Below are 26,108 nucleotides of genomic sequence, written 5' to 3' on the forward strand. Positions count from 1 at the left end.
TGTTTACTTGCTTGTAGTTTTGTACTTTGAGTTTGGGATTGTAAATAAACCCTAAGAAAGTTTCAGTTTTTTATGATTTATTATTCCTTACCACCCACAACAGTGCTTCTCCCCATCTATATTTCTTCAGCTACTTCTGTATTTGTGTTGCCAACTGCACCTCCTGCTATACTTGCCCATTGCTGATTACCACACCGCTGCCCTCTCCCTGCTATCATTGCCTCTTTCTCCAAGACATATAACTTGCATGTATTTGCACCAGCCCTGGGCCATTTATACATAAGTTTTGTGGAACCGAGTATAGCTGAAAGAATTGCTAATCACATAACAAACCTTAATTCTAATGTATCTACAGATAAAAAAATAAGGAAACACAAAATGTTAAATACTTTATTATACAGATTTACAGACTCATGTACAATACAGAATAAATCTTTTATAGCCCCCATTCTTATACTGGGGCCATTCAACACACAATAAAACTTTTATAGTTCCCATTCCTATATTGAGGGCACTGGGTGGCTTATGTCTTTACAGGAAGACCTAGCTATTTTCAAATTTAGAAGATAAATAGTGATTTCAGCAGTTAAGGGAAATGTAAACCTTCAAAACAAATTAATGTAAATTTGGGAAGAGTGCTTTCTTGAGCACTTTTGCAATTTATAATTTTTTTTCTAGATTTCAGAATATTAGCAATTTTCACATTACATAAACAAATTAAAAACAACAGTGCCACCTGTTGGTCAGGTCTTCTGAATGGCTTGAGAGTAGGGAGAAAATGTTAGTAGGAGGAGAGCAAAGTCTACTGATGTTGCTCCGCTTAGAAAAGAGTAGAGAAACTCCACGATAATATTTTTAACTTTTTTTTAATCTTTGTACTAAATATACTAATACTATACTAAATATAAAGCATTTTCTAAAAACACTGAACAAGGGTCCTTAAGGACGTGTAAACTATAACATATACAAATGGAATTGAAGAGTAATAAAAAGGAAAAAGATATTCTCTACTCTTTTTTTAAGCAGAACAGCATTAGAGAACTTTTCCCAGGAACTTTTCTCCCAATGTCACACCAGTCAGAGAGACCAAAATGGTGTTGTTTTAATTTCATTATATTAGAAATGACAAAATTGCTAATATCATGAAAATTTGGGGAAAAAAAATTCAAGAGAGTAATTTGATTATTTTTGAGGGTTTACATTTCCCTTTCCAGTTTAATTTCTCATGTCATTATCAGTTAATGCACACAGATGTTGCTTTATTTACACTGACATATCGCAATATAAGGAATTAATACAGCAGCAGCTTCAGTTAGGATTTGGTCTCTCTTTCCTAGGTTTAAACACCATACGGGCCCGATTCTTGGCCTGCAGATAAGATGAGAATCAGCCCTGTCTGGCATTAGCCTACAAACAGCTGTAAGAAAAGTAAAAACACCACCTTTTCCGACCGGTCAACCTGAGTGAAGTTAGATTCAAAATACTCTGGAATCGGGGGAGGGGGGTTAATCTTAAGGTTTCTCATTTGTGTGTATGATTAAATCACATTTTAGTTTGACATGGGGAGAGGGTAAATGTTTGCAGCCAGCAGAGAGTGGGCAAATTGTGGCTTCATTAAGGTCTTGTGTTTTTGCTTCATCTATTGACTTATATCCATCTTTGTTTTCGGGTATTTCTTCTGGGCAATGTTAAGAAAGTCATCCACTGCATCCAAACAGATCAGTCGATCCTACATTACAAATAGAAAATATTACCAGCCGTACATATAGAAGCCATCGGTAATAGGTAAGCAGAAAGCTCTCAATTACCATTATATAGAGATATCGCACTGGAAGGTCCCATCCGGCTGGGAAGATAGTGGTGTTGTCAGACAGTTTCACAAGCAGTTCCATTGCTCTCTTCATGTTTTTTGGGTTGCTGATTGTGCTTTGCTTGGTTACAGACAGCAGTGTTTCTGCCTCCTTTTGGAAGCCTTATGTTAAGAAACAACAGAGAAGTATCACAGGATGGACATTTTGTTAAAATGTATTTTGTGTTCACATAGTATCCAAACACAATAACGAGATGATCAAGAAAAGCAAACAAATACCAAGGTCCCTTGCAAAGTTCAGCATCACATTATTGAGTAAGAATGAATATAAACACTTATTTGATTTTGTGATATTGTGGATCAAATGCCAAAATAAAAATATTCTCCTTTAGGGCAGGGTACAAAGGGGAAGTTAAATGAATGCCCAATTGTTTTTTTTGGGGGGGGGGTGAAGTTATTAAAACAAATTTTCGGAAACTAAATCTGAGATTACATAATGAGACCATGGACAGTGATATACAAAAATGTACATTTTACTGACTCATTGCTATCCTCATTACTATCTGACCTTTTAGAATGTGGAATGTAAAAATTACTGTACAGCAATTTTCCTCTGTAGAAGCCTCATAAATATCCTTATCATGTCTACTGACCACGGCATGGCTTTCAGCTGAGCAAAGAGGCCACAGAACCAGGCTATAGGTCTATTGTTTGGAAAGAGAAAGCCCAAATATTCATAGGAAGAAGTTATAAAAACAAATGTCTTGGGAAACTAAATCTCAGGTTCATCATCAGGAGACAATAGGCAGTGATATACAATAAACTTCTACATTTTAATGGTCCATTACTTCCAAGGCTTTACTAGTCTGCTTCCAATATACTCATATGTGGCTATCTGGGAAGTCCTACACATGTGAACAAGCTATTTGGTTCCCATTTTTTACAAATAGTATTTCACACCTGACTATCTGGGAAGCTACGCAGGTAGGTAGGCAAGATGTATGCAGGACTCTATATGCTGGTGCTTCTCATACAGGTGGTTACCATTGTTAAACAGTAAGTTAGTTGGGAACAATGCTTACCCAAATCTTCAAGAATTCGCCTCCATCGTGCCCTCACCTCTCGCCTTGCCTGTCTTAGTGTGTAAATCTCATAGTTGAGTTTTTGCCATTCCTGCATAGTAACAAAACATAGTTAAAGAAAATGAGGCTGAATAACCTACTATAGTCATTTAGCCCAAACTGTTATATCCTTACAGGTGCATAAAACTGACATCAGGACATACTGAATAGATCATAAAGTCACATGCTCCTAGTGTTTACCTGGTGCTGGCCCTACCAGCCACCTTTGCCCCACACAGTCAAATCTCTTTTACACTTTCCCCTTGTGCTCCCTTTTCTTCTCACATTGCCCCCCGCTGTTTACACTACCTGTATTTCACAGTCCCTTTTTATAGAAGTTGCAGGTGGAAAGGCCTATGCATTGCTTCGCTTTTCGATGTTGCATGAAGTTTTCGCCTGCAGGCAACTTCTTGCGGCTTCAGAAAGCCAAAGCGATGCGCAGGCCACCAGTGGAAAGACATTTCAAAACGATAAGTCACCCCGGCAGCAGAGATCTATCTCGGGTGACTAACTCGCTCTGTGGGACATCAGCCTTAAGATGGTAGCCAAATAAGTGGACCACCTACTACACCAGCTATTTGTAATATAGCATGTTCAGGTAAAAGCATGGGTGTTTCTTTGAATAATAAATGACAATTTCTGAGGTTGTAAAGGACAGTTTGGCCCAATTTAAAATCAGAAACATATTATATAGCAAATAATGTACCCCAAAGTGTAAAATATAAGGATATATAAGCTTTTATATGGGTCATAGAACTTAGAGGTGACTTCTAAAATCCTTATATTTTACAAAAGGGGTACATTAATTATTATTTATTTCAGTGAGTCATGTGACAGAAATTACATCATTAAGTACTGATTATAACTGATGACATCACTAAGCATTCATTTATTCTGGCGATACATATACACTTTTTTGGCACACAATATTGCTACATATACTGTTTCCTTATCGTTATTTGCATTGTTAACTTTTCTACAGTAGTATCATATACCAGACAGCAGTTGAACTTGCTCACCCACTGGGATTTTGAAGGCTTTTTCTTCAGAAACCCAGTGGGTGAGCTTTAGCTTATAGGATAAACCCATGTAAATGGGATTTTTTTTAGCCTAAGGAATTTGTTCCCAGAATCCCTTTGGTATATTTGCATACGTATGAGGTGATCCACTCTGGAATAAACACACTTTTTTTCTATTAAGACCTGCAAGTGCGATTTCATTTGTGCTGTGAATAATCTTACAATTTTGACGCTGCACCCAGGCATTGTCTTTTCTAGACGTGAGCGCCGGCTTATGCCCTTTTATACAGTAATATACACACACACAGTGGCTTGCAAAAGTATTCGGCCCCCTTGAACTTTTCCACATTTTGTCACATTACAGCCACAAACATGAATCAATTTTATTGGAATTCCACGTGAAAGACCAATACAAAGTGGTGTACATGTGAGAAGTGGAACAAAAATCATACATGATTCCAAACATTTTTTACAAATAAATAACTGCAAAGTGGGGAGTGCGTAATTATTCAGCCCCCTTTGGTCTGAGTGCAGTCAGTTGCCCATAGACATTGCCTGATGAGTGCTAATGACTAAATAGAGTGCACCTGTGTGTAATCTAATGTCTGTACAAATACAGCTGCTCTGTGACGGTCTCAGAGGTTGTCTAAGAGAATATTAGGAGCAACAACACCATGAAGTCCAAAGAACACACCAGACAGGTCAGGGATAAAGTTATTGAGAAATTTAAAGCAGGCTTAGGCTACAAAAAGATTTCCAAAGCCTTGAACATCCCACGGAGCACTGTTCCACCGATCATTCAGAAATGGAAGGAGTATGGCACAACTGTAAACCTACCAAGACAAGGCCGTCCACCTAAACTCACAGGCCGAACAAGGAGAGCGCTGATCAGAAATGCAGCCAAGAGGCCCATGGTGACTCTGGACGAGCTGCAGAGATCTACAGCTCAGGTGGGGGAATCTGTCCATAGGACAACTATTAGTCGTGCACTGCACAAAGTTGGCCTTTATGGAAGAGTGGCAAGAAGAAAGCCATTGTTAACAGAAAACCATAAGAAGTCCCATTTGCAGTTTGCCACAAGCCATGTGGGGGACACAGCAAACAGTAAGAAGGTGCTCTGGTCAGATGAGACCAAAATGGAACTTTTTGGCCAAAATGCAAAACGCCATGTCTGGCGGAAAACTAACACTGCACATCACTCTGAACACACCATCCCCACTGTCAAATATGGTGGTGGCAGCATCATGCTCTGGGGGTGCTTCTCATCAGCAGGGACATGGACGCTGGTCAGAGTTGATGGGAAGATGGATGGAGCCAAATACAGGGCAATCTTGGAAGAAAACCTCTTGGAGTCTGCAAAAGACTTGAGACTGGGGCGGAGGTTCAACTTCCAGCAGGATAACGACCTAAACATAAAGCCAGGGCAACAATGGAATGGTTTAAAACAAAACATATCCATGTGTTAGAATGGCCCAGTCAAAGTCCAGATCTAAATCCAATGGAGAATCTTTGGCAAGATCTGAAAACTGCTGTTCACAAACGCTGTCCATCTAATCTGACTGAGCTGGAGCTGTTTTGCAAAGAAGAATGGGCAAGGATTTCAGTCTCTAGATGTGCAAAGCTGGTAGAGACATACCCTAAAAGACTGGCAGCTGTAATTGCAGCAAAAGGTGGTTCTACAAAGTATTGACTCAGGGGGCTGAATAATTACGCACACCCCACTTTGCAGTTATTTATTTGTAAAAAATGTTTGGAATCATGTATGATTTTCGTTCCACTTCTCACGTGTACCCCACTTTGTATTGGTCTTTCACATGGAATTCCAATAAAATTGATTCATGTTTGTGGCTGTAATGTGACAAAATGTGGAAAAGTTCAAGGGGGCCGAATACTTTTGCAAGCCACTGTATATATATATATATATATATATATATATATATATATATATATATATATATATATATATATATATATATATATATATATATATATATATATATATATATATATATATATATATATATATATATAGTCAAAATGCAATACTGGCACTCACGTATAAATCTCAAATCCGCCTGGGTGCAGTCTTCACAGTGAAACCGAGATAAGAAGAAAAAGAAGCCGCTCTCTCAGGACTTAGGTGCAAAAATAAAAAGTAATTTATTGAGTAGACGAACTTCGTCTACTCAATAAATTACTTTTTATTTTTGCACCTAAGTCCTGAGAGAGCGGCTTCTTTTTCTTCTTATATATATATATATATATATATATATATATAAAATTTATTTTTAGACCGGTGCACCATAATTACAAACGCACAGAAAATCAGATCTTTTGGTTCTTATTAGGACCTTTCTCAAGGATATATATTATATATATATATATATATATATATAACCCCCCCCCCCGCATGTGGGCCCTGTGAAAACTCCTGAGAATTGAACCTTAGACAGAATTACCAATCCATTTGCAGCTTTTTAAGCACAGAAAGGAACAAAGCACTCCAGTAAGTTTCTGAATGTCTGTTCATATAGCAGAGTGTTACAAATATAATCACTACAAGTTCTTTGAGCTAATTGGTCATTGAGAATTGGATTACCCTACAATAGAAGCCTGTCCCATTTTAGAGTCCTGTGACTTTTTCTTCTTTCGTCTGTATCCTGAATTTGGTATCTAATGAATGCAAAGTCGTCGGCTAATCCTGGCTCATTGTAACCTGCTCCTACCCCAGTAATCCCTTGCCTATCACACGACTGTAGCACAGGTTATTAGAGTTTGCCGACAGCACTGGCTTGTACATGCAATAAGGGGTCCAATGGCTGCTGAACACTAAGAAATGTGTTATCTGTAATCCCATTTGTATCACTCACTAGCTCTAAGTACCAAACCTCAAAAGTTGTTAAATCTTAAAACAAGTGACTTTGTGCCTTAAAATAAACAATGGGGAGTATTATTCGCAATATAATAGACATAGGTTATTGTCACATGGATATTATATTGCCCTGTCAAAAGAGAAATTATTGCTTACAAATACTCTGTTGTAGCTTTGTAATCGTTGTGGGTATAATGAAATGTTTTGTACAGGGCACTATTTATCATTCACCTAATATGGCCTCACAGCACCACGAATGTGCAACAAAAACCTGCCTGTGGTTATGTAATGTGCATTTTACACCATTATGCAAAAACAGATACTAATTATGGCAGGATGCTTCAATGCAAAGACCAGACCACTAAGTTGATGGACACAATCTCTCAGTAAGCTGCAATCTATAATTTGCAAAATTAGCATTATTTGCCCTGAGCATGAACCAGGGTATCAACACTCGTGCTTCGGTACAACCCATGGTGCATTAGAAACTCTCATGGTGCATTTGATCATTGTGTTGTCAGTATCCAATAAGAGAGTATGGAGTCTTCTCAGCAACATGGAATTGGGGGTCACTTTCCTTTCCCTGGGATACATGTGCTAGAGCACTAAGGGGCACAAGAACACACCCATTAATGCTCATCTAAGAAGCAATTGTGCCCGGGGATAAATGATCCTTGTGCTTGTTTTTTTCAACTGGCATCAAGAGACGCAGGACAGCCCTGTCTGCATCGTCGGCTTCACTGAGGCCTGCATCTCCTGCCATTCCCTAACTTGCGCATCTGAATGCTTACATGCCCCCCCCCCCCCAATATTCATGAATATAATGTGGCTAACAAGAATGCTTTATCTCCTTTAGTCAGTTTGTTGAACAAATACATCTTTAAATCATACCACAGGACCAATGGTGCCCAGAATAAACTCTGTTCTCCAAGCTCTCACCTCAGAATCCTTCTCCAGCTGATTCCTTGTCTGGATCCAACTCTGCAGCATTCGATCATCCACAGCCTCTGTGTGAGACAAGTCATGGGGGGAACTCCACAGGTTTCTCTCATCATCATCAATTACAGCATAGGTTTTATACTGATTATTATTACCACTGAAAGATAGTGAACCAGGTTAGGGCTTGCAAAACACAGAATGAATAAGTCCAAGAGAGTTACGGTATGTTCATGCCATATTTAAAATATAACAATACAAATTTCCATACTTAAAAGAAAAGATTAATAGGCAAAACTGGAACCCACAGTGTTTATTATTTGCTGAATTCCTGTGTAGATCAGTGATCACCAAGCTTTTTCAGCCATGAGCCACACTCAGATGTACAAAGTGTTGGGAAGCCACAGAAGCATAAAAAATATACCTGGGGCTGCTAAATAAGGGCTGTGCTTGGATTTATTTGATAGCCCCATGTAGACTGGTAGCCTGCAGGAGGTTCTGCATAGAGTAAACCAGTGTCTTTATGCCTCCAAAACTTTCCTCCAAACCTGGAATTTTAAAATTAGCATCTGCTTTGAGGCCACGGGAGCAACATTAAAAAGGGTGACAAGCAACATGGGAGTCGCAGGTTGGGAATCACTAGTGTAGATATGAAGCAGACCAAATAGTATTACTCCAATGGGACAACAGAAAAGGATTTTGTTTCAAGTTTTGGCTATCCTTCATCAAAGGTGTAAGAGAAATTAAAAGAATTAAGTGATTCCCCTTACTATGTGGTGTATCAATGCTACAAAAAAACATAAATGCAGGTTTCTCCCATGAACAACAAAATCAATCACTAAAATAACCCAATAAAAGCTGATTGTATCTCTGCTTATAGTACTGCTTTCTTAAAACCACATTATACTTTATGTTATAATGACAAACTATTAAATATACTCACACAATAAATACACAAAACAGATGCTCTGATGTAGCCTAGCTTGATATGTTGATTACCAGTATTCTCTTAAAGTACTGCCATGAGTAGAAAGACTATAAACCTTGTCATGTACTGTAAAGCATTCATTCATATGAGAGATCTAGATGAGTCAGTTTGATTTTGCTGTAGTCTGAGGTATTTCCCCAGATAAAGGCAGCATGCTTCAGTGCAATGTTTGTCAATGCAAAACTACCAATACTACATAATATTATGCATAGTGCGTATAACAATGTTACAATTCATTTCCAACTAGGAAACCACAGTTTTTTCGCCAACTTCTGTTGAATTATACATGGTATGAGCATAGCTGAAAGATTGTGGGCTACACGGGCGGCATCTTTCAACACAATGTTAATTTGAATGCAAGTGACCAGGGCAAACACCACTGGAGTGGAAAAGTTAGCAAGAAGACATGTGGTGAGGTGGGTCATGAGAAAGGTCAGAATACGAGGCCTTTTCAAGAACATTAGAGTGATAAAAGGTAAAAACATAAAGAGAAGGGTTGGGGGGAAACCCACATGTCCATAGAATCTATGGGATTAATGTGCCATTTAAGAACAGCTCAAAGTAAGACCAGTGTAGGCCACAGCATTATATGCCTAATAAACAAGACCTTTACAACAGGACTGTGTTTGAACACACCTTTTGGAAGCAAGGGCAGACAATTATTTTTTTTATAATCATGTCATTACTATTAATACTGTTATTTGCCTTTATATATATAGGGTCCTCGCATTTTACAGAGAATGTACTCATACTCATTTGCATCCATTCCTATAGACACAGGCAAGGCCACAACAATCAAGCCAAGAACCCCATTGCTGTGAGGCACAATTGTTATGAATTGTTGGGGTTGCAGACAGGCCACTACGCCACTTGAGGCTAATGTCCCACAGGAAGATTAGTTACCCGCAATAATTCTCTGCTATCGTGGATGACTAATCTCCCCAAAAAAGCCTTTCCACTGGCAATAAAGGGAATCTACAGTAGAAAGGCATATGCGTCGCTTCAGTTTTCCCACAAACAGGAAACTTGGCGTGACTTCGGAAAGTTGAATCGATCCGTAGGCCTTTCCATTGCCAATAACCTTTAATGCCAGTGGACAGGCTCTTCGGAGAGATTAGTTGCCCACATTAGTAGAGATTTATTGCGGGGGACTAATCTTCCCATAAGACTTTACCCTTAAGGAGAACTAAACCCTAAAAACAAATCTCTTTGTCAGAAATATTTCTGAAGTTAATCTGTTTAGGTTATTTACAGCAATTAGGGAAGCCTTCTTTGATATTGCTTAGTCTTATAGGTTAAATAGATTCATTTGTGAGTCTGCTGAGGGTACTTGTGAGTGTGTGGCCACCATGTTAAGTTAAGCACCACAGTTAAACTCTCACAAAGGCTGAAAAGCATTACGTACAACCTACATCAGCTTACTGCAGTTTAGATGAATACATTTGCTTTTCCCTTTGCATTTTCCTTTCTTAGAGGAAATTTGTTGAGTCATTATTGTCCAAAGTAAAGATGTAACAAACAGCATCACTGCAAAACAACTGGATGGGATTTTTAGGGCTATACAGAGGTTGGCATTTGCGGATTGCCTCAATTTACCAATGGGGCACATTTAAAAGCATGTTAGAAGGAGTTTGTGATGCAGTGATAATGTAATAGCTATGTTCATGTCACCTTGCAGGGTGACCAGCTTAACACCCTAAAACAAATTTGGCTATACATACCATATTTAAGATACTGAACTTACTGCACCAGCCTAAAGGATCTCTATTACAGAAATAATAAAATGACAGAAGTGTCAGTGACAGGCACATGCTCAGTGGGCTCTAGGCAGCTGTTGACAAGCTAAGCTTAGGGGTCATCACAAATTAGCAAACATAAAATAAGGTTTGTCTGTTTAAGATGCTGATGCTACAGGGCTATTTACCCTTGTATTGTGACATTTATATTCTATATAAACAGAATATTGTGAGATGGTCCCTAACCTTAGTAAGTAGCAGCACAATGCATATGCAATGAATCAAAGAAAAAGAAAAGGTACTGGGGTATCTTTTGGAGGCACAGAACTGCACTGCTATAGGGTGGCAGTTGCCTTGGGCTGGTACAGAAGCCTAAAACATAATGTACATTTCTAGCCTACTTCTTATGTTAAGCTTTAGTTTCTTTTTTAAAGATGTGTACATAAGTAGCTGAATTGCATTTCTGGTGCTAACACATAGCCAACACTGCATATTTGCCCCACAAACAATAACATGTAAGAGCAGAAAAGAACAACACATGTCTTAAGCAGCTTACCCTCCTTAACTTCCCCCTACCCCAACATTTACCAAGAATTTACTCACTCAATTTACTCAGTTCTCATTATTAATCATTAAAAAACTAATCCTCTTGTGACTTGCTCATAAGACTCAAGTTCTCAAGTAATGAGGTCCATTTATTAAAGTGATAACTTGGGCCAAAAAAAAGAAAAGAAAACTACAGACAGATCTGGTTTACTAGACTGAGATTACGTGTTTAACTAGAGCCTAGCTCCAGAGTTAAGCAGCCATGGTCATTTTTCTATTTAAAGACAAAACTGACTCCTATTTCTACTGACATCCAGAGAGTGGCGAAATGTGAAAAAACAGCAAAATATCAGTTTATATGTGATTTTTTTTTTTACCAATTTCCAACAACGAAAAATAAGTAAACAAATAATTAATATAAATAATAACATTTTAAAAATGAAAAATTGATTTTAAATGATCACAATGAATTTGGTAATACAGGTGTGGAGCTCCTTATCTGGAAACCCGTTATCCAGAAAGTTCAGAACTATTGAAAGACCATTTCCCATAGACTCCACTTTAAGGAAATAATTCACATTATTAAAAAATATTTCCTTTTTCTCTGTAATAATAAAACAGTACCTTGTACTTGATCCCAACTTAGATATAATAAATTCTTATTGGTGGCAAAACAATCCTATTGGGTTAATTTATTGTTTAAATTATTTTTTTTCCAGATTTAAGGTATGAAGATCCAAATTACGGAAAGATCCCTTATTTGGAAAACCCCCAGGTCCCAAGCATTCTGGATAATGGGTCCAATACCTGTACATTGACAATTACATTAACACCACAATTTACAGATAATTTCTTTGTTGATTCGGTTGTCTTTTAATATTTAAGCACAAAAAATAAAACACAAGAAACTTTACCTTCAAAAAAACCCACCTAATTAATGCCGATATTAGCTATCACAAGAATATTAGGAGCATTCTAAGGATGTTAATACTGGTGCTGTGTTAATGTCACATAATAAAATGCAGCATTAATGGGCAATGTGTTATAGACAATTTTATCAATCTTTTAAAGATTTTAATAATGTTTAGTAATTGGATGCCAGTATTTATTCCCCTTTACTTATCCTCTTGATCCAGAAATCTGGATCATCAACTCCTCAACATCCCAACAATAAGTCATCTGCCAATTAGTGAAAGGAGTTTTATACGGCATGTCAGCAGGAACTGACCTACCGCTGTTCCTCTACAATGCTGCATTCGTTTTGTATGTAACGAAGCATACACTGTGCTATATAAATGATTATCAACATTTTCACTTTCCTAGCAGGAATACTGAACTATTTGGGGGGGGATGGGATGGTGATAGATATAAAATATTTACGAAATAACCTACGTAGATGATATCTAGAGACATACCTCAACGGTAATTCTATATTAATTTCATATAATGACATTTTTCCTTCATTGCCATATCTATTCATTAAAATCTTAATGCTGTGTGTTATATATGCAATAAAATCTAAATGAATGCACATAGCAAGGGTTTTATACAAACTCACATATTATACATACATTTTTATATATAAATAGACACACATATATATGTAACCTTCTTCAGTGTTGTAGTGCAAATCCTGAGAGTGCAGTGCTTTTCTTATTTATATTTACACTGACACCCAGGAGCTTGATTTTAAAAAAAACAGGCCCACAAGCAGCACAGAGACCTTTATAAAAGTCTTGCATAAATGTGCTATGGCTAAACTTGGGTCAACAACAACAAACAGATAAGGGAAGAGGAAGCATACCAAAATACGAACAAATCATAATCCTGTTCTGACCTGTTAGAATTACGAACTTCATTTTTGTTGGCCACAAGGTAATTAAACGTCCTTATAAAGTCTAAACTTGCATAGCAGTTGCATAACAGATAACACTTGCTACATGTGCCTTTTATTGCCACAAACACAACAAAAATATTTAAAAAAACAAATTTGCTGCATTTTCCACTCATAAATTCTATTTTTCATTGTTTCAAGCCAATGGTCATAACTAATGGCAGTTTATAAAAACATACCCAACAGTAAATAGTCAGGAACAGGTTTCCCTGGCACTGGCGTGGTACCTTCTCACTTCCCCAATTTTTTTTTAAAGATGCCCAAATTAATAACCTGCAATGGGCACCATCCATTCTATAGCCAGCCCCTGAGCACTGAAAGGATATGTATCTAAGAGTAGAATGCTGTAACCCAAGATACTTTACTTCAGTGTTCTGCATATAAATGTCCATTACCACCCAGCTATTTGCCATGGACTTGTACCATAAAGTGTTCATAAAAAAATAGGTAATTCTAGGGTTTCAAGACCCTGAAACAGCACATCACATATCAGCTGGTTGGAGATATGTTGTGTGGGTCATATTTAAAACTGCAAAGTTAGAATTAAAAAAAGTACCTAAAGTCATTATATTCATTGTTCCAAAACATATATTTGTAGATTAGAAGTTACAAAACAGAAACTATACAAAAACGGAATGAAAAAATTATTTTAATTGCTACCAGATATCAAAATAGTAATTGAACTTGCATTGTATTTCTCTACTTAGAGTTTGCCCGACTACCTGTTCAAATGGCTGAGCAAACAGGTTTATTAGGACAACAGCATTCATAACTAAGAAATAGCAAAAAAAAAAAAAATCTATTTACTCTACAGGAAAAGCAAATGCAGCAGTAACAAGAGAGAACAATGTCAGAAGTTGTAAAAAGTCCAACAAAGTGCAGGTCAAATGATGAGGTCAGTTTTGTGACTTACCTGACTAATGGCTGCTTTTCATTTTTGGGGTATTCTAGGCATCCCAGCCTCAGGCAGCAGAAGGCACATAACCAGTCCTTTAAACACATGGATTCTGGTAGGAGAGAAAGTAAATCTGTACTGCAGCTACGATATCCCCATAGAACTTGACCTCACAGCAATCAAGAATTCCTTTTAACGCAAGCCACTCAGAGAGGTAAACACAGTGCAAAGTCCTGAACTGCTGTGCTCAAGGCACGGATCAGACATTCCAATCTCGAATGAGAGCTGTTCAGTTTAAACACTTCAGTCAGGGCGGTGACTTGAGTTTTCCCACAACAACACAATCAGGTCACCAGGCCTGTAGAGCAACATATGCTAATCCTCAGTCCTGGCACTGAAAGTACTTTAATCCTTTAAAAGAGATGCCTTGCTCGCAAGCAGTTATTTAAGAAAAGAAATTGGGAAAAACACACGTGGCTTCTATGTGAAAGTGCATATGTAATATTTCTTTAAAATAGGCAGTAACTGCCCAAATGGACTGCTTGGGTCCCCTCAGTTACACGTGGGCAGATTCTGCCAATTAACCAGATGGCCAAACAAGCAGATCTGGTATCAGCAGTAAGTATGTGCAGTACCAGGCGCAAAGTAGCTGTGCGACACAACTCCCCCTCCCCAAGTGTCCCATTTATATTACACCAGTACCTCTCATTAATGTACTAAGCAAATACTACAAAAAGGTGTTGGAGCTGTGGGCATATTGGTGGATCACAATTTCCCACTTTCTGCCCATATGTGAATGGATACCTTACTTTGCACCATAGGAGTTTCCATTTCTATAGCGGCAGTGGATGATGCTAACATATTACAAGAGATATTAAAGTTACTTTTCCCTCTGCCATGTATTTAGCATGTTGCTCATAGAAACTGATTGTAATTTATAATTAAAATCCATTTTAAATGCAGGATTGTGTCCAAGCTGCAGTAAGATATTTTAGCACATTTGTACAAGCCTGAATAAAAAAAACCCTCCTAACCCAATGGAAAAATCCCACAATGCAAGGTTTTTTCATTTTACTAAAGACTGCAGGAACTTGTAGGCTTAAAGTAGCTGGTAAATATCAGAGCAGATTTACACTAAGGCCACAAAGACCTGGGCCGGCAAATGGATAGGTCTCAATACTCTGGTGGCCCACAGGTGCCGGCCTGCAGCTCCATTGCTGTTGGGATATGTTCTGACATCACTTTAGATTTGCTAGACTTGTCTATCAATAAATACTGATATTATTCACTAAGATGCTGACATTGGAACATTTGTATAATGGAAACTTTTCTCTGCAAATAAGGACCTGAGAGCAGAATTATTATTAATATATTTATAATATCCAAACATATACCACAGATTTACAATAGAAAAAGCACATACACTAACAAATGCAAGTGCAAAGGTAAAAAAGGGTTTGTTTGTGAGAGTTTAGGAGAAAATTGTGGGTGTGGATCTCCCAGCAATGTGAAGTGGATGTGCGCATACTGCACTGCCTAGTGCTGAGGTGAACAGAGCCTAAATGAAACTCTAAGCATTACACAAGACACATGCATTGCCTGTACACGTGGTACTTTTGTGAGACGCTTGAAAAAGCATCATTCAGACTCTTCTCTGCACTATGCATAAGTACAATGGCACATGGTAATTTGCTGTCCGGACTTTTGTAGCTCCATGGGCTAAAAATATTGAAAATTGTCTTAAATAGTATTTACCTGAAAGTGCCTGGTGCCCTCTCTCAATAGGCATGTATTCAAGTGATTTGCATTTGAATTGCATTTAAAAAAGGTCCCTGGGAATTCTCAGCCAGTTTCAAGTATTCTGTATGCAGCTAGAAATGCAATTGAAGGCACTACCCCCCAACCTGCAAAAAAAAAAAGACCTTTTGGGGGCCCAGAGCACAGAGTCACCCCTACCTGTCACTTCCCCTAAATGCCTGCTCACGCCTGCCTGCCACAGCTAGGTTGTGGTGGGTCCCCTGGGTGTGCTGTATTCTAGTTACGCCACTGTTTCCCACCAACACAATAAAATGGCCCCATACACAATTGCCTTAAAAGGGTAGTTCACCCTCCAAATACTAAGTTCAGTTGTATTCAGATCATTGTTTTTTTTAGTAGCTGCTTTTTTGTTTGGATTGTTCAGGTGCAGGCTCTCTAAACTGTTACAATTTGCTGTGATAGTTGACACATTTTTTCTGCAGAGCAATGTCTGGAATAAATGTATCCGTTAAATAAAGTTCAGGGAATAGGTTCAGAAAGGCTAAAAAGTATTTGAAAAATGAACTCCCCCTTAAGTATATCGACAATATTCCTGAGCAGGCATTTAACATACCATGACAGTGCCTCTCTGTAAAGGTGACCAATCACGGACAGGTTCATGATTTGGGTGCTTGAGACCAATTCGGCAGCTTATATGCCTGTGTATGGGGCCTTCCGACGGGCCACCCCAATCAATATCTGGCCCAAAATCGATTTTAGGCTAGATGTCGATTGGGCAGGCTTGATATTCCACAGGATGTCTGTGACCGTACTACCCATAAGGGTTTAAATGCTGGGGAATTCCCTACCACTCTGAAATGAAGAAGCCGCACGGATGAGTGGTGAAACTTTTTCAAGACAACTCAAAAAGTCCAGTTGCTTTAGGCTTAATTCTACTAAATACTGTAAGGCAGGGGCAGTTGCACAGATGTCACAAGGTAGCACTATGATGGCGACAGTATCCACCTTACATCAACAATGTGATAACATTGAGGGAGTAAGGACAGAAGAGCTGAGAAAAAATAGAACACACTGAATTAGGTAAATAATCTCTGGCCCAATGGTTATTCAACTCACAGTGCACTATACCACGTTAGCCACCTTGTAATGAAGGTCTCCTGTAAGTTCCCTACCCACTACAGAAAACAAACCTGCTACCATTTAACTGAATTTTAACTACCAGTATCGCTTGTACAGAGAAAGGCTGGAAACCTTATTAACAAATGATAAACATACCCTTTAAATAAATAATGTAAACTATAGGTTTATGGTAGAAGGTTAAAAATGGAATTTGCCAACATATATTGGCAGGTTCCCCTCTGTAAGGGCACTTTCAGGTCAATGAGCTTGATCTGTGACTACCAACCCAAAGAATTACTATTCAAACTGTCAACTTTTGTTAACGAACATACCATTTCGTCTTGGAAGAAACATACTACCATCTCCCTAACACTGTTTCCCTCTATATGTATTACACACAGTTTGGTCATATATTCCCTAAAAATTGAGAAGGTTTAATTAAGTCCTGCAGCAATGTGCGTGTTATTCTGTGTTTATCTGTAAAATATCTGGAGTTACCTGGAGTAGGGGAACAGAGTGTCTTGCTAATGATCTGCTTGGGCACTTCAAGGAAAGCTTCATGAATACAGGGATCTTAAACAGAACAAAAAGAATTGCAGAATAAATTTAGACAGTCATAAATATCAAGGGTTATATGGAAAATAATATAATAAAGGGAATAAGGTGCCCCCTATTGTAAAATATAAGGGTATTCGTAACAAAGTAGTTTATGACCATATTAAGACATATAATTAAGCAACTAAAATTACAGTAAGTAACAACACAGTAAGTCATGTGATGCGACAAAGCAAAGTTTGTGGTCATTCAATTTCTGAGGTGTCTACCTAGATATCTGTGGTATGATTTTGGCCTTTAATGCATTGTATGCCTTGCTAGCCTGTGTGACATTATCACTTTGAAAAAAATTGCTATGTGAACTTTGAAAAAAATTGCTATGTTGAATATCAGAAAGTTGGACTGCACTGTTTCAGACAGTTAAGAATGTAGGTTAACCATTGTGGGGAAGGACTGGACATACACTAATGTTGGACACAGGATAAAGTCTGTTTCCATGGGGATAAAGCTCAGCCTCTGTAAGACACTGTGTATCCCAGCAATGCGGCTCCACAGGATCACAGCAGCTTCCAGCCTAATTAGAGAACACGGTCCTTGGCAATGTGCCCACTTCAAAACTGCAGAGCTGGAAAAATGTGGAAGAAGTGAAAAAAGGAAAGGCTGCTCACAAAAAGGAAATGGGTTTTGTTGGCAAATGATCTACACCAGATTTAGATCTGGAGGGAAGTCATTATTCTAGACATCACTGTATAGGACCAATTCATTTTCAGTGAGGATTGAGAACACGAGGAAGCACAGTAGAGGCAAGACTTGTACCACCAAAAGTGTTTTAAAAGATCCACCTGTGTTGAAGTGAGGATCAGTGGTGCACCAAAATGCCAAGAGAAGACCTGCAGCCTGCAGATTATCTAGTCTGTTCCAACAGTTTATCAAAATTCCTCGCCTGCAATATGGCTCGCCTCACTTACCAATGCTTCCATAAGCTTGTCTTATTACAACCTTGTGTGCTTTGTAGCATGGCTACAACCATGGTCACAAAAGTGTGTCTTGTGCAATTTGATCACACAGTACAAACACTACTTGTACCTTGCAGTATTCCCATGACCTCTTACATATGCAATTAAAAGGCACTGACTAAAATCATATAACTTAAGTTTCCTGAAGCAGTACTTGGGCAATTCAGTAAGAAGATACTAAAATGGCTACCACCCTGTATAAGCCAAGTTAAAGCAGTTACAGTGATTCTCAAAGGCCTGGACTGGCTGTTGTTGAAGGGCTGCTGTAAGATGCCATAGACAGTCGCTATTTATTGGGCTGGTGGGCCTCTGTGTACTGAAATGCCAGGTCCTATTTTAAATCCCAGTCCAGACCTCGATCCTCCAGCTTTTTATCATCACTACCTTTCCTGTATACCAAACAAACCAGCAAATTAACAAGCCCCATATGCCATATGTCTAAGGGCTTGATTGTTACACCACTTACTGCAACCTGACTAAATCATAAATGGGTACATAATAGAAGAGAAGGTCTTAACCACACACCCTGGCACTCCAGTGAAGAGAAGCTTGGTGCACAAATGCTGGAGGGATCGGACCCTCCTGGGCAATCATAGACAGGAATAAGCACTGTCACTCAAAGCAGGTACAAGTAGGGCAAGCCCTTGCAAGTTTATTGCGAACGTGCAATGTTTCGGAGCACAAAAGTCCCTTTGTCAAGCATACAGACAGGTGAAAGTAACAGCTTATAAAGTAATGTATGTAAAATGTATCTTTCTGAGCTGCAGCTTAAATGTAAACTTTTTCTCTGGTCAATCCCTGGTAACATTGTTGTTTTGAGCTAATATGTTGCTATTTATGCCTATTGGATCTTAACTTTGATATTTCACTCCATTACCTATTAAGGAGACACGAATTTTGGACTTTCTGATGGACTACCTATGATATCATCACCTTTATTAAACATACGTCTTGAATTATTTGATGCTTGCGCTGTTTTACCACTGTATTCACCTTGTGGGGATGGGATTATGCTAATTGTACTAATTACTTTCACCTGTCTGTATGCTTGACAAAGGGGCTTTTGTGCTCCGAAACGTTACACGTTCACAATAAACTTGCCCTGCTTGTACCTGCTTTGAGTGCCAGTGCTTATTCCTGACTAGATTATAAATGGGTGCATCACCTTTTCAGTTTAGGCATTTTATAGTATGGCCTGACAAAGGGGTGCGCCCCGAAACATTGCTGCTACACTTTTAATAAACACGCAGGGGCTAAGCCCCGCTTGCATTATACTCATTGTGCCAGTCATCTTCCTTCTCTCTTCTTAGCAATTTTTCAATTGGTCTGATATTTTCTGTTGTTTTTAAATTATGTGACTCACTGACCTCAACAACCAAAAACTGATGCTCTGCAATGCTAACATTTTATTGTTATGTAATAGTGATGTGCTTGTCAACAAAAGTCAACTACACCTTAATGACCCACCCTTTCCCAGTGAACTATCATTATTTATGAATGCACACCTAACTTGGCCATCACTGCTGTCACCAGTGCATGATTGGCAATCTGTGGATTCAGGCAAATGCCAGAGGGGCTGTTGTAAGATGCCATAGACAGGCACTATTTATTGGGCTGGTGGGGGCTGTTTGAGCTTCTGTGTTACCAGAGGATGAATACCAGACAGACACAAGTGAATAAATAAGTTGACTGCAGGCAGAGGGAATGGGGGCATGCTAATGCAAGGATGGGGTAGGCTATGGGCAGAGTTCCCAATGACACCTGTCCACAACCTGCTAAAGATATGTTTTGCATTCTGAACTTTTTTGCCCCATGGATTCAGTGGGTTTCAGCCAACCGACACATCACTATTTCTTATTTTTCTATTCGGGCCCTTACCCATTCATCTTTTAATTTCTCTTTCAAACCACTGCTTGGTTGCTAGGGTAAATGAGACCCAAGCAGCAAGGCACCTACTAAAATTCCATATTGGAGAGCTGGTGAACAAAATATTTACTTCAAAAAATTTACCACTTTAAAGGGTAACTAATCATTTTTTCCATAGTCAGAGAACTGCAGTGTCCCAGAGGCCTAGAAAATGAATTCTCATGATCAAGGAACAGTGCTGTCAATCTTTTTAAAACGTAATATATTGCTCTTAACACTCTTAAACCCATATGTAATAAAAGGCACTGTCTGCCCAGTAGCAGTAACCCATAGCAACCAATAAGCTATTTGCTTTTAAACAGGTGACCAGCAAATTCTACCTTCTGATTGGTTGCTATTTGTTATGGCTCATGGGCAAACTTAGCCAATCATACACATTTTTTTTAATACTAGTCCCATAGCAAGAAACACCAAAGGGCATATTTATTATATTGTGTAAACCAACATCACCAGTGATGTTGCTCATAACAACCACTCAGCAATTAGATTTGAACAGTCACCTACAAGTTAGAAAACAAAAGTGACTTACACACTATAATAAATATGCCCCAAATGTATTCAGGTCCTATGTAAATATTGGTAGGTACAACACAACAAAGGGGAAGATACTTGCTTTCCCCCTTTGATGCAATCAGTAAAAATCAGGGCAGTATTGCCCAACCTCTTCTCCATTCATAAGTATAACATTATTCATAATGGACTGCAATGCTGTGTAAATATGGGCATTAGTTAACAGGCAGTTCAGTCCCTTGGTCAGTGCCAGTACAGCTCATCTGTTTGCTGTAATTTTAAAAGAGCCTGGGGCAAGCTTTAGCCAGTGGGGAATACATCAGTGTGCTGGTTGCAGCCCTGCACTGGGAGTTTCCAAAATGATGGGCTGCATCAAAAATTACAGAAATTTGTAGAGAACTGGGACACTAATGGTGGCAGTATAAGCATGCTGGTTGAGGGAAGAGACACTGTAGCCCAGTGACTACATCATATTCAGCCAGTACTTTAAAAAGGAATTTAAAGATTTTTAGAAAACTACATCAATTTCTCCTGCACACCTTTGCAATTTACATTAATTCAGAACATTAGCCACTTTAGAGAAAAAATTGCTTCAAACACTTTTGTCAGATCCTCATGCAACTGTTGCAAGTCTATGGTTACATTACTTATGCAGATGGGCTATACACAAGCCTATACACATGCAGATACCCTGTCCGATTGCCGATACCAAAAAATCTACATTGCAGATTTTCAACTGCACCCTTGTTTCTGGTTCTATAATGAAATACCTACAGTGTTTACTCCTGGGCTGATTTACCCATCTAAACACATTCACAAATACACACATATTCACACCACATACATGAGACAGTCACCAAACAAGATGTATTTGTTCACCATGATTGCATGTAAATGCCTGCACCCAACAGAAACCTTTCCATTAACGCTAGCACTACATTTCATTGAGGGAATATGTTTTAATTTTAAAGTTTGATTATGTTGCAGTGGTGTAACTATCAAGGAAGCAGAGTCCAGTGCCTGGGGCAGGAGGTGGGCCATGAGTGGGGGGTTGCAGTTGAGCCTCCAATTTGCACGCAATGTGTGAAATCTTGGTTGACCCCGACATTTTTGGGGGGGGGGGGGGGATTTGCAGGGGGCTCAGTATTTTATGTTTTTTAGTCTTAGATGCTTTTACATACTAGTAAGCAAAGTATTAAAATGCTTAGATGCTATTTAAGGTATTAATGTTGCCAAATCGCAATTCAGGGACACATCTAGAAAATCCAGCTACAAGGGCTGCAATGTTAGCATAAAACATGCGTTTAATGGAGGGCTCCCTAAACATTCAAGTGATATAGCCCTACTATACATGCTCCTTAGTATCTTGCATCAAAAACCCATGTTCTGTCCAGCCTGCTCTGAGGGGTAGAGGAAAATCACACACATGGACCTGAAAAGAAAATGGGACCATGGAAGTTATTCTAGGATTCCCTTAGTGCATCAATTCCTAAACTGTGGGAAAATATTGCATTTTGGGTAAAAAAAGAAAACATGTTGGTTTTTGGTCCGTAAATTGCACTTTTCAGATATCACTGCATTTGTACATAAGCTGTACTGTGGTGGCTAAAAGTGATCATTATTTTAAAGAACTTGTGTCGACTAATCGTTACATGGAACTGTGAAGTCCGATTGTAAGCTCTTAGCCCTTGAATATCCAACAGTTGAAACCCTGGCATAGTTTGAGATAAACAAATCTATTTTTGTTGCTGGTTACCAACTGTTACTCTCTGTAGTAGTAGTTATGGGATGTTCTTCCCTCTATATCCAGCACCCCACAGTCCCCTGACAGCAGCTACACTATTCAGAGGAGGATGCTGGGTGTTGTAGTTAAGCAGCCATTCACCCCAGGATGAACAATATCATTCTCTCCCTACATCTTTTGCAGACCTGGATCCTAGTCTCCCTCTTGTAAATTCTTCTATATCTCAGTCCTAATAACAGACACTTCTCTCCTTGTGTAACCCCCTCCCTTTATTTTCTCTCCTATATAAATAGAACAGAGTCACTAGCTCCCATCCCCCCCCCCCCCAATGCTGACGCTATAGGCAACTGGCAGCTATATAGGTTACAGTGGACTGCTCCCCCCTGGCATTATCACGTCAATTCTCCTTACTCACCCTCAGCAGCTCCCCCGCACACAACGACAACACTCCATCAGTTACGTCTTTAAACCCCTCAACCCCCTCCTCAGTCTTTTACTTCCACTTTCATGAACACTGCTACACAGGCATCATTCACCCCATTACCAACACACAGGTGCTACATCCTCTGTCCATACAGGGATAGACAACCCTCATTCTCAGGGCCTTCCTGCTCTCAAAGCATGCTGGGAGTTGTAGTTCAAAAAGAAAATATCCTTACCATCCAATATATATATATATATATATATATATATATATATATATATATATATATATATATAACAAAATATCATATATAATATACATATATACTGTATAACAAGCCACCTTCCATTTTACCCGACTGTATAGCTATAATCAGTATAAGACTAAACAGTCATCACTTAATGGTTGTATTTAGAGCCAAGCAATTTGTAATCAGAGGGGTCTCACTGCAAGTAAAGCAACAGTTGATGCACTGTAATTATGTATAGGACTACTGCCTGAAGTTCAATTGTCCAATTCAATGCATTTAGCACAAAAAACCTTTAACCTGCCTACTGTCTGTGCCATTTGCTGCACATCACCGCAGCAGAACCCAAGGAGCTTGCAATCCCATTAACCAGACAGGGTCCCCCAAAGCGTGCAGGAATTCCATTCTTACTGCAGGGAGACTGTTCTGGTTATAGAACCTTCCCACAGCCGCAATTCAGTTTGTTCATATATTATAGTATTTTCCCCTCTCCCATTAGGATCTGATTTGATCCTATATATCACTTACTTTATGTTGCCATGGAACAGTGCATATGCATGTATGTTGGTATGAACAGAAATATCTTGTATTTTGCCTACCTTTTGCTTTGCCATCCGAAGCCTCCTTCTTTAGCACAGGATTCTCTCCATTCTGAGTCTGCTGCTTCATTATTCCAATGTGGAGAAATCAGTGGATTGTTGGCGTTTGCCTGCAGAGCTGCACATGCAGCAGCTAAAACCAACACAGGTGGGGACGGGGCTGAAGGATGCAGCAGGGCAGCCGGTCTGACTGATTGCAGTGCAGCTGCTGCCTTCTCATTAGCCTGCCACACTCTGGCAACTGGTATCCAGGGGCAATGCCACTTCAGCCCAACTTGCCCTACAGGGGATGAGAGTGATATTTAGGTTCTGGGTTTCTATCAAGGTTTTCCACTGGAGAATGTATAATCTTATATGAAAAAATAGTAGCTGGTCTATTTCTGAGGAGTGCATGCCTTCCTACACCTTCTTTATTCTATGTCTGTATTCGTCTAGACACGTAAATGAATACAATGCCTTATCAGAATGTAACAAGAAGCATTTAGAAACTGCTTAATTGTGGTGGTGGTGGTGATGATAATAATAATAAAAACAGACTTTATAGGCTCACTATATATGATAAAGAAATCACATTTCTCTTAATTATACAATGGCCATGTTCCCATATGTTCACAGTTGTATCATTGATCTGTTAAATGACTTCCTGGGCACACGGATGTAAATGAGGGATTTATTAATTACCTAGAATGGCAGTCAGAGTTCCCCGAATGCCCTGCACATAGGTAAAAAATTACTTAGGCAATTTTGTTTCAAATATATATTAACTGGTAGAACCAATAAAGAAATTATATATATTGACACCTATTAAAACATTCTCTTTGAAGGTAGATGAGATGTGCCTTGTGTGTGGCTGTATAGATTTCACTACAGCTCTGCAAATTGGGGAATTTTGGCATGTATGAACATGTCTGTTTTGAACAAAGAAGCATCATCATCAATCAAAATCTCACTCGGAGGTATATTAAAAATTCATTTTTATGGAAGCACTTTTCAAGTTGGGCTTAACAAAATGAAATTTTAGAGTGCAGCCAAGCTCTGAAGGGAAGAAATAGTAATATTGAGGGACCTGCATGTGCTCTATGAATAGAGTGTTGTATTCCTGCTCCCTATCCATCCCTAATCTGTGCATGATCTGCCCTATGGCAGGTGGTAAGGCAAGGGAGTGCTTTAGCACTTGTGTCTAGAGCAATAGTTAGGGTTGCCACATAACCCCTTTAATACTGGCCACATATTGAAGCAAAATCCTGCATGGCTAATAAGCAAGTCATTTAGATGCATGTAAGGCTCATGCCACACGAAGCAGGGATCTCCCCTGTGTTTATTCAGTTACATACAACATTTAGTCATATACAATGATATATATATTTATTTTATATGATTAGTAAATACAGGGAAGAGCCCTGCATTTCATGGGTGTGTTGTGTTGGTCAATTGTTTGCGTTTACTTATTTTAACAGTGTAAATGCATTAAATAAATGTAACTGTTTGAAAAGACATCTAATTTATGATCAGCATCTCTTTTAAGCTGGCCATACACGCACCGATAATATCGTACGAAACCTGCAGCGTACGATCGGACCGGTTAAAAGATTTTGATCGGGCGCCATAGAAGGCGCCTGACCAAAATCTGCCGTCAGGGCTGAATCGGCAGAAGGAGGTAGAAATCCTATTGTTTCTACCTCCTTATCTGCTGTTTCAGCCCTGAACGGTGTGTGGCGGATCTAACGATGTTTCGTGCGACTGATAGTCGCACGAAAGATCGTCAGATCGCCACGTGTGTGGCCACCTTAACCCAGAGCAATCCAAGCACATGCTGCACCCCAGGCACCAGGCAAAGGGATACCATAACCTGTAACACACAGGGAAATAAGTCGCCTGAGGTTAAATCTCGGCTACCGCGGGTGACTAATTTCCCCGAAATAACTTCCCACAAGCAATAAAGTGAATCACCAGTGGGATGGTCAAAGTGGCGTTTCATTTTCCCGAAGTCACCTAAAGTTTCCTGCCCAGGAAAAAAAAAAAAAACTCCTGCCACCAGGGGGCTTGGAGATTATAGGGTGCATCATTTTTCAGATGCAGTCACCATGTTTTTCCTACATGCATTGGTTTTCCCCAGAATTCCTTCATAAGTGCACACGCAAAACCCTGGAGCTACTGCCTGGTAAGGAGGTGGCAGTAGCTCCACGGTTTGCATAGAACCTTGCATCAATAGACAAAGCAGTGCTTAATTGGGAATAGAAGGCAGGATGGACTGATCACGGCTGAACACAACTAAATGGTGTGCACAGCACAACTGCCCTCTATCTACTAGTGGTGCGGCGTATAAAGAGTAACACCATCCTAGCAGGCAGCACAACAGGAGTTACACCATTCTAGGGTGGTCATTTGGCGTA

The 26,108-nt window shown here is 39.1% G+C and overlaps 1 protein-coding gene across 6 annotated transcripts in view; it reads right to left on the bottom strand.

Annotated features, from left to right (window-relative positions):
- Positions 1-376: 376 nt before the first annotated feature.
- mreg (melanoregulin) overlaps positions 377-26,108 on the bottom strand; it is a 77,268-nt gene continuing 51,536 nt past the window's right edge. For 2 of the 6 annotated variants that reach the window (XM_031892665.1, XM_031892666.1), the window contains 7 exons: positions 23,716-23,995; positions 17,193-17,267; positions 13,836-13,929; positions 7,762-7,918; positions 2,893-2,983; positions 1,809-1,972; positions 377-1,729 (listed from right to left, as the gene is read on the bottom strand). In XM_031892665.1, the coding sequence (XP_031748525.1) occupies positions 1,640-1,729; positions 1,809-1,972; positions 2,893-2,983; positions 7,762-7,918; positions 13,836-13,929; positions 17,193-17,267; positions 23,716-23,785 (741 nt within the window). In that variant the 5' untranslated portion in view covers positions 23,786-23,995 and the 3' untranslated portion in view covers positions 377-1,639. 6 annotated transcript variants of the gene reach the window in all.

The sequence above is a fragment of the Xenopus tropicalis genome, chromosome 9, assembly GCF_000004195.4.
Source record: "Xenopus tropicalis strain Nigerian chromosome 9, UCB_Xtro_10.0, whole genome shotgun sequence".
NCBI classification, from domain to species: domain Eukaryota; kingdom Metazoa; phylum Chordata; class Amphibia; order Anura; family Pipidae; genus Xenopus; species Xenopus tropicalis.